The following is a 12,639-nucleotide window of genomic DNA, read 5'->3' on the forward strand; positions in this document are numbered from 1 at the left end:
AATGATAAGACAGTTACCACAGTTCATTAGTCTTACAGTCACAATTCACATTTATTCAATATCCCCTATCCAACCGGTACTGGATTCAGTTGGGGCCATTCACCATATGCGCATAAGGGTCCTGGAGTAAAGTCTAGTAGCTAGCTAGACTTTACGATATATTAATCATTTTTCTCCACTATATGGAGGTTCAAGGATTACACTATTCCATATTCATTCAATTCAGCCACTGTGGTCTCAATCAATCATTTACAATAAGAATCAAGCAATCGATAAACAATATCAACATGACAGTCAACATAATTACCTGTAATTCAGTTTCAGTTGTATTGGGCTATGCATGTGATGCAACAGTTCAATCAATGCAGTCAATCAAATATTCAAAATGCACAGCGAGTTACGATTTAATTCCTAGTCATGAATCTCAGACTAATCCAATAACCTCGCACCTGATATCGTAGGGCAACAGGTGAGGTCGCTAGCAGTCAAATCTTCATGAACATTCCATCTCATCAAAATCTTTTGTATTTATGCCTACCTTAAGTTCCACAGTTCAATAACCTAATAAATCAAGATCCAAGTCTACGTCCAACAGTCAAGTTCAATTTATTTTCATTCATTTTCGGGCAGAGTCCAGTTTTGACCAACTCAGTTTGTGCTTCCTTTATTTTTTTAATTTTCTGGATCAGGTCCGAAGGCTTAACTTGAGCCATACTTTATTTTTCCATTTCAAATTTATGAAACAAGTTCAAAAGAGCTCAAGCCCAATTTTCTATTTAATATACAATCAAGCCCCAAAGGCCCATAATTCAATTCCAAGTTACGTTTATAATTTCCAGCTAGTATATATATACATTTATATATATATGTAATTTTGCAAATTCAACCTTATACTTTATATTTCTTTAACAACAAGCCCTTGGTATTTTAAGTAGGTGTACCAGTAACCACAGTAAACCGGCACCGATATTGGTACCAATGTTCATATTGCATCACCAACCCTTATCCCCATACCAACCATGAATAATTTCAATCACCAAGAAAAATAATACAAATACCTGATATAATCTATTTGAGCTTGGTACCGAAAGGTAGAGCTAAAATTGAGTTCTAAACTAAAAATTCAAGTATCCAATTACTATAGCAATTATTGGATTCATATCCAAGTGATGTACTTGTGGGTAACAGAGAAGCCTCAGACAAATCCATCATATATATTATTAATCTAGTTTTCAATAATTCCTCACAAACTTTGACTTTTGTACTTTAATTCATTTAAATAAACTTCTCCCAAATCCAAATCATTTAATAAAAAATAAACATATGGAAATCAAGAAAACCACAACCAATAGACAGATTACCTACAATAGCACAGCTATCTGGACAGAGTATCGAGCTATTGATTCAATAACAAAAGTCAAGCCAACTAGAGATATTCATTAGTCTCCCTGTTATTTGCCGAATAGAGAAAACAACCAAATTAGGCAACCTAACCATAGAGAGAAGGAATAGTCGGTGGGGATTGGGGAAAGAAGAAAATACAGAGGGATAAGAAGGAACGTGGGTCCCACTATCTTATTTAACAATTCACTTTGCAATCTAACCTTTAAATTTCCATATTTTGCAACTAGAGATATCGGCCGGGACTGATCCTGATCCCGATACCGATAATTCCTACTATGCTGTCAACAAGACTAGAAGAGACCCCCTCCATTATTTAGCATCATTCATTCAAACCAAGTTAAAAGAACTTGATACGCCAAAAATGGTGCAGGCTACTATAGTAACCCCATCAGATGAAACCCCAAAGCACAAAATCTGGCTTTCCAACCTTGACATAGTTTCAGCTCGCGGCTACACACCGACAATCTATGTGTATCCTTCGACTGGCATACAAGATTTCTTTCCCGCCGAGGCATTCAAAGCCAGTCTGGCCAAGGCACTGGTGGTCTTCTACCCACTTGCCGGTCGGCTGAGCCGAGACCCAGAGACCGGCAGACCAGAGATCGACTGCACCGGAGAGGGAGTACATTTTTTCACGGCTGATTTGGACGCAACGGTTGATGATTTCAAGGATTTTACACCGTCAACAGAGATGAGGAAGAAGCTTGTGCCGGTGGTCGACTCCGCAGACCCTCCTTGCATCATAATGGCAATCCAGGTTTGTTCATATATGATACTTTCTTCTTCCTTTTTAGTTTACCTTTTTTTCTTTCTTTTTTTTTCTTTTTTGAACAAACACTACTGTAAGTATCAGTGTGCCAGTAATTAGTAATACAACTTGTAAGTTATGTGGTTCATATTAATGAAATAGACAATCTTGCTTTTTTATCAAAAAAATAAAATAAATAAATAGTAATACTAGTCTTTGAAATGTATTTAGATGGACTTTCAGTCATGGTTCCAGAAATCGGCCGATTCCGAGTCAACTCGGAATCGGCCCTGTCCGATCCGAGTTTCACCCGAGTCTCACGCCTATGCGAGTTTTTCGGCAAAATTCGGATGAAAAGTGCTTGACTCGGCCGAGTTATCCGATTTTCCGACCGAGTCAAGCCGAGTTACACCGAGTTGAGCCGTGTTAGACCGAGTTGAGCTGAGTTTTAAACAAACTTACACGGCGAGCGAGTTTTCTTCGAAAATCTTGGTTGAAAAGTGATGAATCGGCTGAGTGAAGCAAGTCTGCACTGATTCCAGACAGATTCTCACGTTTTGGTTGATTGTCTCACCGATTCTGCATTTTATTTTGTTCAATTTGGTTTTGCTAAATAACTAGTGCAGAGGAAAGGGCGAACGGGTTGAATTTGACCCATGTAGACGTCGTGAAGAAGAAGGAGATATGGGTGGGTTGGTCAATGCGTAAATGAAAAAGTAGAGATATGTGGGCCCCTCAAGAGCGGGTTGAATTTCTTTTTCTGTTTGAGTTCCAGGTTGAATTTCTAACTGGAGAACAAATAGACACTCATCCACGTGAGTGAGAGATTATTTCTCAAAGGAAAGATATGTGGGCCCCTCAAGAGAGAAGAAATGAAAAAGGGAATTTTTTATCGGACTCCATAATTTTTTTACATTTGACAAAAAAAAAATGGAAGAAATGACAGGAATGAAAAGATAACATCCTACTAATTTTTCATTTGACAATATTAATGTTTTTATTTTTGACTCTGTACAATAATATTTTCATTTGTATTTTAATACAGAGGATAATGAGATGATTCAGCCAGCTCGACATAGCTTCTGATAATAAAAATGTGTTCTATTTATAATATTTATAATACATTATATAATTAGTGGATTATTTGAGTGTAATATTGTCTTATTTAACATAGTTTTTTTATAAATTATTTTTATCAATTTTTTCCTATTTTTTTGCTACAAAACAAGGTTTCTGCCAAAAATACCTGAGTTACCGATCCGATTCTTCCGATTCCGGCCGATTCATCCGATTCTGACTCAGCAGTCAAAAATCCGATTCCGATTCCGATTCCGATTCCGATTTCCGGAACCATGCTTTCAGTGTTGTTTAAATTTTCTTGCCTGAACGTCCGTCTATACTCTATATATTGTTCATTAATTTCTTGATTGTTTGCATTTTTCCTCAATAATCTTAATGTTAATTATGTCTTGTTTGTTATTTTTTTCAATTTTTCTTGTTTGTTTGCACTTCTGCACGATTTTCCTATGTATGTATATGTATGCAATATTTGTTTAGTAATATTTTTTTTTGAGAAAGCTTTGTTTAGTAATATATATAAATGTAACTCAGCAATCTGTTTTTTCTTCTTTTCCCAAGCAGATGACTCGCCTCAGGTGCGGCAGCATAATCCTTGGCTTTGCAAACCACCATTATTTCATTGACGGCCGCAGCGCCATCCTTTTCATCAAGACATTATCTTCCTTTGCCCGTGGCAACGCAGGCACAATCCCTACCCCCTTCTTTGACCACTCCCTCCTCCGGGCCCGCTCCCCTCCTTCTGTCTGCTTCGACCACTCTGATTACACCCCGAAAGTTGACCAATCCAAAGGTCCGTCAAACACCTCCTCTCAGGTTGTATGTTCCAATTTCAAACTCACCAAAGAACAAATCCACTTATTAAAAATCCTCTCGGGTGGAGAGAAGGTTTCTACTTTCCGTGCAGTAGTTGCGCACTTGTGGAAATGCATCTGCATTGCAAGGGGACTGGCCTCTGATGTAGAGACCCAACTCATCCTGCCTGTTGACATATGTGGCCGCTTAAAGCCACCACTCCCCGCAACTTACTTTGGTAACACAACGGTCCGTACCAAGGCTGTAGCTAAGGTCAAGGACCTTATGTCTAACACGCTTGAATTCGCTGCAAATTTAATACAAAATGCGGTCGACAACATCACTGATGAGTTTGGACGGTCACTTATCGACCACCTGGAGTCAACAGGGTTAGAGGTTCTAGGCAAGAGAAGTGCAATGAGTAACACGAGCTTGACAGCAGTAAGTTGGCTCAGCTTTCCCTTGTATGATGCTGATTTTGGTTGGGGTGAACCAACACTAATGGCACGTGCCGAGATGCACGGAAGTGGGTTCACGCAATGGATGGCAATGAGTTATCTATCTAGGGTTCCAGCAATGGATGGTGGGATATCGATGATGGTCGGACTGGAGCCTGATAGCATGCAATGCTTGAAGAAAATATTCTACGACGTGATTGAGGCTCCAAAGTCCTACTAGCTACATTATCCACGCAGTCTAATTTAGGCTAGAAGCTGTGTACATTATTGGGCTCCTTTCGGTCTTGTACCTATGTATTCATGGAAATAAAAAACCGAATAAACTGAAATATAATCTGGATTGTATTTCTTTTTTGGGAAAATTTTTACTGTGCTCATGTACAATTTAGAAATAGCCAATTTCCCCATCAAACTACTATAATATCCAAAATCCCCATCAAATCTTAGCTTAAAACTTGAATTGACAAATATGTCCTTCAATTTTAAATGGAGGTCTTCTCTACTCCTAATTATCTTTCTTCTCTATACTTTATGTCAGATATTTACTCCTCCAACGGTAGTTTCCTCTCATTCCTTCCCTCCAACAACAGTTCTCAAGTCCTTTGTCATTCTCTTCAATATTAATATTCTTTTTTTCTCCATCGATTTTTGGTCAAAGTAAAGTTTCAGCATAACATCTCCAGCATATTAGCTAGAAAAGCATGCAAAAGAATAGTTTCAGGATTATGAAAATAGAAAATTAATTAGAAGATGGAAATAGTTGCAATATACCGTCCTTGTTGGATATGCTCTGTAAATTGATCATAAGTTGATTCAATCAACAAAGTTAAATTTTTAATATATGCAATCAAATGTTGATTCAAAACTCAATTCTTTAATATGTCCAATCAAATGTCAGAGTTTTAAGGAAAAAAAAATCAACTTAAAAAGAGAATGAGATTGGATAAATAGTAGGGAAAACTTTTTTTTTTTTTTTTTTGACAAATTGGATATTTTCACCTGTTTCATTAGAAACAAATATTGTTCATTACAATACAGAGCTACAGCTCTGAGACTAAACTAAGAGTTCATTAATGCTACTTGTTGAACAATAAAACTAAGTAGAAGGGTAGTTTTGTAAAATAAGAAAAAGGGTAAAATTGTAATTTAGGATAACTAGAAAGTTACCGTTAGAAGCATCAACGGTAAAATAAGTAGAATGACTATAAATACTCTTGCACAGTAGATAGAACACACAACAAGAAAAAATAGAAAAAATACAAGTTTTTCATCTCTCTCTGTCTCTACAAAAATTAACATGGTATTAGAGTAGAATATCTAATTCTATCTCAATTCCGCAAATAACAAACTACAAGACTGCAGCCAACGAAGAACTGCAGCACCATCAAGGCTCAAAACACTGAGTTAGATCATACATGAAAAAAAAAACCTTTCTCAGAGCCTTGTTCTTGAGATCGCAAAAACTTCGATAACTCGATAACCTTCCAAAAGTCATAATACTAGAAAACTAATTCTGTTATCAGTCATACCAGAAAATTATCAGCAAATCAAATACCAGGAAGGAAAATACTGACAAAAAAAAAAACCCAGAAAATAGTCAAATACTCATACCAAAAATTCCAGCAGAATAACCTAAAAATCTGGTTTTTACTCAATTTTTAAAATATTTTAATAAAAATAACCAGAGTCTTATTAAAATTTTAAAAATACCCAAAATGTGAAAAAAAATTGCGGTCCCGAATTTTAATTCTGAACCGTGGAATAAATACACGGCCCATAATTTAAATTCGGAACCGTGGAAAAAATTCATGGTCCGGAATTTAAATTCTGTGACCGTCCGATCTCCTTCAAAATCGTGTAAATGGATCTCCAACTTGCGGAACACGAGACGTCCAGTTGAAAACCCTTTAAATTTGAGTTTGTAAATTTCGGAACTGGAGATGTCCAATTGTCACCACAGACGCACCTCTCTATTTTCCTCCAGCTACTGCCCCTCGCTCTCTCTCATTCTCTTCTCCTCCGCCTCCGCCCAGCGACACCTTTCTCTACCGCCCAGCTCGACTCGGCCATCCCCTCTATCCGATTCCAGTGACCTTCCTGTCGCTCTCCTTCTCTCCGCTCTCATTGTGCCCATTGTGCTCTCATCCGCTCTCTTCCACCCTTTGCCCTATCCTCTCTGTCACTCCCTCTCTTCCGAAGAAGGTGAGTGCCTTTTTTTTATTTTTTATTTTGTTTATTTTTACTTGTTTAATGTTGATCTCTCTTCCGAAGCAGGGATCAATTAGGCTATAGTACCGATCGAATAGGACCTACATAACTTTTTCTTTGTTTGAAGAGATATCTTAAAATTAGTTTTCAAATTAGTTAGTATCTGCTTGTTAATTTCTTTATGGCAATAATTTAAGTGACAAAATGATTTGGAAATATGCTTGTGAGATTATGGGCGAACCTTAATGGTTACCGTATTGCTCTATGGATCATTTACTGAGGTCCAAATGGGTTTAATTTAACTGCATTCAGTATTAGTATGCAATTAGTGATTAGGTAGCATGAACAGGTAAAGACCGATAAAGTAACACAATTGGAAATTGAAATGAGTTAGGTAAACAGCTTAGCATTTCATCAAACAGTTGACAAATTGCTTAATAATTTGTCAACCAGTACACTGTTTTGCTTTTGTTGTACCAATTGTTCACCAACACAAAATCTAGATGCAGCTAATTTCGAGCATCATGAGACCTGTGAAGTGTTAGAGAGAGATCAGATTGTTTTAATATTTTATTTTATAATTATCTTTATGTATATATATATTTTTTGTCTTTCTTAATTTGTCTGATTTTTGTAGGATAGAGATTTATACTGAGTTATCTCAAAGCAATTAGCAGGAAACCAGAAGGATGGAACAACAAGCTCTAAATCTGAAACCACACGTTGTCGAAGACCTGCTACCCGTGAAGCCGCACCTGACACTGAATCTGACTATGACAAGTTTGCTCAATTGTTATGATGGTCTTTAGTATTTTGGCTTAAGTTTTCAAACTGTATTTTTATGTGGATTTGGATGTAATAGAAAAAGATTTTTTATTCTTTCATGTAATTTTCTTTTTTATCGGGACATATATATATATAAAAGAAATCAGAGGTTATTTTTATAATTTTTTATAACAGAAACCTGTTTTTTTTTTCTTTTAATAAAAATAAGGTTCAAGCGATCTCAAATATGTGGGATCGTCTTAAATATGTTGACCTCTCCTTAGAGTGGAAAAAACGTACCGTACCATACCGTAACGTGACTAACACGCCGTGACTTTGGTCTCATGCCATGCCGTGCCGTGACGAAGTGAACAGTGACCCGTACCGTGCCATGCCATGACCAAAATGTCAAGGGGTGGTCACGACACTCGAGTCACGCTGTGACTCGCGTGCCGTGTCCAAACGAAACTGGTCATGTTTCTTACGATTAACTATTTTTTTATAATTTAAGTTAGTTTATTCAAGATTCACCATTTGATTAAGACCTAACGGTCCTAATTGCACGTGACTTGCATAATTACGTGCCGTGACCGGATCTTTCGCGTGTTGTGCCATGCTATGATCAAAATGTCAAGGGGTGGTCACGGCATGCGAATGGTCACAGCACGTGACACGCGAGTCACGGCACATAATAATAACACCTGCCGTGCCGTTCCGTGACAGAGCCGGCTTCGCCGTGCCATTTTTCCCACACTACCTCTCCTCTTGTTGGAGGAATATTCCTCAGTATAAATGTTCACTTAATGCTTAAATGGAGATTATTAGGGCCTATTTTAAGCTACAACTGATTTTGGGTCTATTTTTTTTTTTTGCAATGAGTCGACACAAAAAGTGCCATATTATCAACTTTAAAGAGAAAGTTAATCCAATAAATACAGGTGAACCATTCTTAAAATTTAATCCAAGCCTAATTTTTTTTTTATGCGATCATTTAATTGACATGACCGGCCGGCATCCTTTTTATGAGGTTAGTTTTATAGCTCAAGTGTTTTTGTGTGATTCATCTGACACTATTCACAATTTGTAAATGATTTTCCTATTTAATTTATTTATACTATGTTGTTTATGTACATTTGTATTATCATAAATCATAAATTACTAGCTAGGCAATGCACATTCTTTTATATTTACTAGAAATTAGAAACTCTGTTTGAAACATGCTTGAGACATTGGAGAAAACAAAAGAAGATAGTAAATGGTTTATTTATTTATTTTGAATTTAATTTTTACAAATAAGGAAATTAATATTTTTGGAGAGATAGTTGCTTTGCTTATTGTACTCAGATGAAACTTAGCTGTAGGAAAATTAGGGTAGACGAATAGTGTAATTCATATTGAGATTCCATCAGAGATAAGATTAATTGGTACATAAAGAGTTGTAACAAACGCTAGATACCTGTCCATTTTCTCTAATCTGACCACCATTTTAGATTTTATGATAGAAGCGACAATTAAAGAAATGGAATAAGACCACCATTTTTTATTTTTGAAGCAAGATTAAAGAAATAGAATCATATGACCCACAATAATGATAATGAACATTTTGTTTTCCATTGACTGGCATTTTATACTATAGGAAATGATAAATGTTTGTTGTAAGCAACTCTATAAAACTTCACATAAACAATGTTCAATGTTTAATAGTTTATTTTTGGGTGCGAGTTAAAGTTATGATAAATTAAGTTGTTTTTTTCTAAATTAAAATTACATAAGATATTATTTTTGGTTATGAGTTAAAGTTATATATGATGGAATAAGTTGAACCTCTTAATCTCCATATTTTGTATTACACATTTAATGACAATTAGGAAGTTTTTTTTAATTATAATAACTTAAAATTATTTTGTAATTAAAATTTAGTAAAGTGGTCAAAATTTTGGAATTAATCTTGTATAGACTCAAGTGGTAAATAAATGTTCAAAAAATATATGCATTAAAATTAATTTATAAATATTTTAATTTTAACCGCTTGACTTTATACTAAATTAATTATAAAGTTTAAAAAATTTCACATGTAAACGCATCACTCATATGGTAACTAGATTTCAATTGTTCGGATTCGTCATTTGAAGTCAATTCAATAGATTTTAGTGTTGAGTTCAAAAAGAGCTTAGTGAATTAAGAACACCCTTGTTCTACTTCACTTAATTATACACATAAAAAGTTTGCGATCGATATAACATTATGATATCTAAAATAATTTTAACCGTACTAATTGTTTTTGAACGTAAAATTATCAATATGTGATATATAATTATTTTATGAGCGAGGCTATGATACTATTCATAACGTGAATTGGTTCGTACTATAGATCGATGTCTTTATTTTCAAAATTCAAATCAATTGATATAAACTGTTTAATATAATCTTTATATAAAAATATACTTGTGGAATAAATTTTGCATTTTTTACAATTGTTTTATGCAGGTAGAAATTCGGTTGATTTAACAAATCTATACCATTTAAAAGTAGTTAATTTTTTATTTATCCTTCACAACTTGTCCATTTTCTTATTTACCTTTAAACACTTCAATTTATTCTATTTCTCTCTCATTTCTTGCAACTCTTTCTTATTTACCTCTTATATAGTTAATTAGTCTCATGTTAATTCTAATTAAATTATGTAAAAATCTTAATTTACCTCATTCAAATAGTCTCTTTGTAATAAGTTCTATGATAAGATGTTAGAAGAGGTTAGTCAGAAAAGGGTTGGAATTAATTATCTCACATGCCAATGCAAAATTCTCAGAAAGTTTCATACTTCCAAGAACTGTTGACAAATGAGATATTATTTACCACACGACTACGAGGGAACTGATCCATAAACTAAGCACATAAAGCACAAATTATATCAGTTTTCACAATTGAATGAGCAGTAAAAGAGAAACATTGAGAAGAAAAGCTAAAGCAACGAAATTAAACAACTCAAATTGCAATTAATCACTAACAACTCCAGAATTTTCGTGGGGATCGTGCTTGTACATCAAAACTGCTGTCTGGATTTTCGCATAATATATTTGCGAGATATACAATAGAAAATAACATTTTTAGCAAGGTGTCAAAACTGTTACTGGTTCCAGATCCTATCTTAACTAATGATTTACATAGATTATTCTAGTAATTGTTTAGAATATTTTGTATGATTTTTCACATTTTTAATCCCAAGACCCTTTATGTAAATTCCGTGTGACTCTTGAGAGGTCAACGACTGAGATTGCCACAACTTCATATAAAATCTTAACCAATACTGTGCATGTTGAATTTAGCTAATTGGAACTGGCCCAACACATATTAACATTCTTCTCCCATCAAAAAATTTTGTCCTCGAAATCGAAATAAAAAAAATATCACTCAAACGATTCATATTAACATTCTCCCATCAAAAATTTTTGTCATCGAAATCGAAATCAAAATAGAAAAGAATAAAATAGTATTTTATTTACTTTGAAATTAATTAGACTGAAAATTTAGATACATAGTTTAACCAATTCAACTGGTAGTTAAAATTTACTACGCTTTCGCTGCACTATTCTGATTTTATTACTAGAATTTTAATTAGCATTTTCACATTCAAAATTCTTGCTGTACTAAAAATTTTCTAGCTAGTAGCATAGTATCATGGTTATACTTATTTCTTTGTGGTTTCATTCGTACTAACCCAAGGTACAAATACTTGCAATAACTATAATATTCACACTTGATATAATATTATTTCTTATTATTTATTCGTCAAAAATGGGTGGTGCACTTGGTAAATTTTACTAACCATCTAGGCTCTTAAATTTGAACGGCGCATGTGGAGTTAGTATTCAATTTATGTCAAACCGATCAAAACGGTGGAATTGGCCGAGATTTGGATAAGTGGGTGGTAGGTGGTAGGTGGTAGCTTCACAATTTTCCTTGAAAGCTGGAGCACGAAACTTTCAGGAAAAATAAGAAATGATGCAAGTAGATTTACAGTCGTACTAATCAATAATGGTGGACTCAGAAAAATTGGCCAATTTTGAGTAGAAAAGAGAGGTTCTTAATTTGTAGCTTAATTAATTTGTTTTCAGGATAAAGGGGCAACATGGGGGGATGAATGCTAGTCGTATAGTTGAAAAAAAAAGAAAGGAGATGGGAAGGTATTTGGTTGAAAAAAAGAAAGGAAATGAGAAGGTAATACTGACAAGTGAAAGTGTGAAACCGCTTATTGTAAGTGCAGGAATTGAAAAAAAAATAATTCCATAGAAGAAATCAAAATTTTTTCAGTTCTATAAATGAAATTGAAAGAAAATTCAATTCCATAGATGGAATAAAAAAAATTCAATTCCATAGAAGTAAGCAAAAAAATTTAATTCCATAGAAAAAAAGCAAAAAAATTAATTCTATAGAAGGAAACAATAATAAAATTGTTTAATAATAAAAAAAAATTAAATTTTCTCATTTTTATTTTAGAGGGTTTTCCTGTAATATAATTGAAGATGAAGTGCATGAGGTCAACGAATTGAAGGTAAAATGTCAGCTGAAACTTTAATATTGATTGCACCTTTTGTAAGATGTCAGCTGATTTTGGCGATTATATATGAATTTCAGGTACTCGGAAGTCACAACTTTTGATATTTTCCGCTAACTTTCACGACTGGACCGGGAAGCACAAGTGCAGGTTTAACTGTGATTGCTATAAAGGATTCAGGTACATTATTTGCATGCTGAGAAAACTTACGCATCTCTACCTGTTTGTAATTTGGTTTAAAGTGGTTGTTTCGGTGCAGACCTAATGTTGTATCAATTGTTGGAACCAATGCATAGATGTAGATTTGTGAAAACATACTTTTATATTGCAGCATGAAATTCTAGATTATTTTTCTTTTTCATGTTAGATTTTTTTACATGCTCATTATTATCAGGGGGAGTGGATTCTTGAGGATCGATTGTTTTTTATACCCGGGGGAGTGGATTCAAAACTATAATTGTTTTTTTTTACTTGAGAAATTATTGACGTAAAAGTACACATGCAAATATGCAATGCTATCAGAAAAAATATTCTCTGTTTTGACTTCAATAAAAAAAATTAATGAAGATGTAACAAATGTGTACTGCGCCTCGATCCGTAACTCTTTGTCATTATTTGATCATGCAAAT

At 34.3% G+C, this 12,639-nt stretch overlaps 1 protein-coding gene across 1 annotated transcript; it reads left to right on the top strand.

The window, feature by feature from the left end:
* Positions 1-568: 568 nt before the first annotated feature.
* On the top strand, positions 569-4,795 carry LOC144545972 (putrescine hydroxycinnamoyltransferase 1-like). Its single transcript, XM_078294523.1, has 2 exons — positions 569-2,161; positions 3,794-4,795. Exons 1-2 carry the CDS (start codon positions 1,766-1,768, stop codon positions 4,700-4,702), a joined length of 1,305 nt encoding a protein of 434 aa, XP_078150649.1. The 5' UTR covers positions 569-1,765; the 3' UTR covers positions 4,703-4,795.
* Positions 4,796-12,639: the final 7,844 nt, after the last annotated feature.

The sequence above is a fragment of the Carex rostrata genome, chromosome 28, assembly GCF_964058835.1.
Source record: "Carex rostrata chromosome 28, lpCarRost1.2, whole genome shotgun sequence".
Classification (NCBI taxonomy): Eukaryota; Viridiplantae; Streptophyta; class Magnoliopsida; order Poales; family Cyperaceae; genus Carex; species Carex rostrata.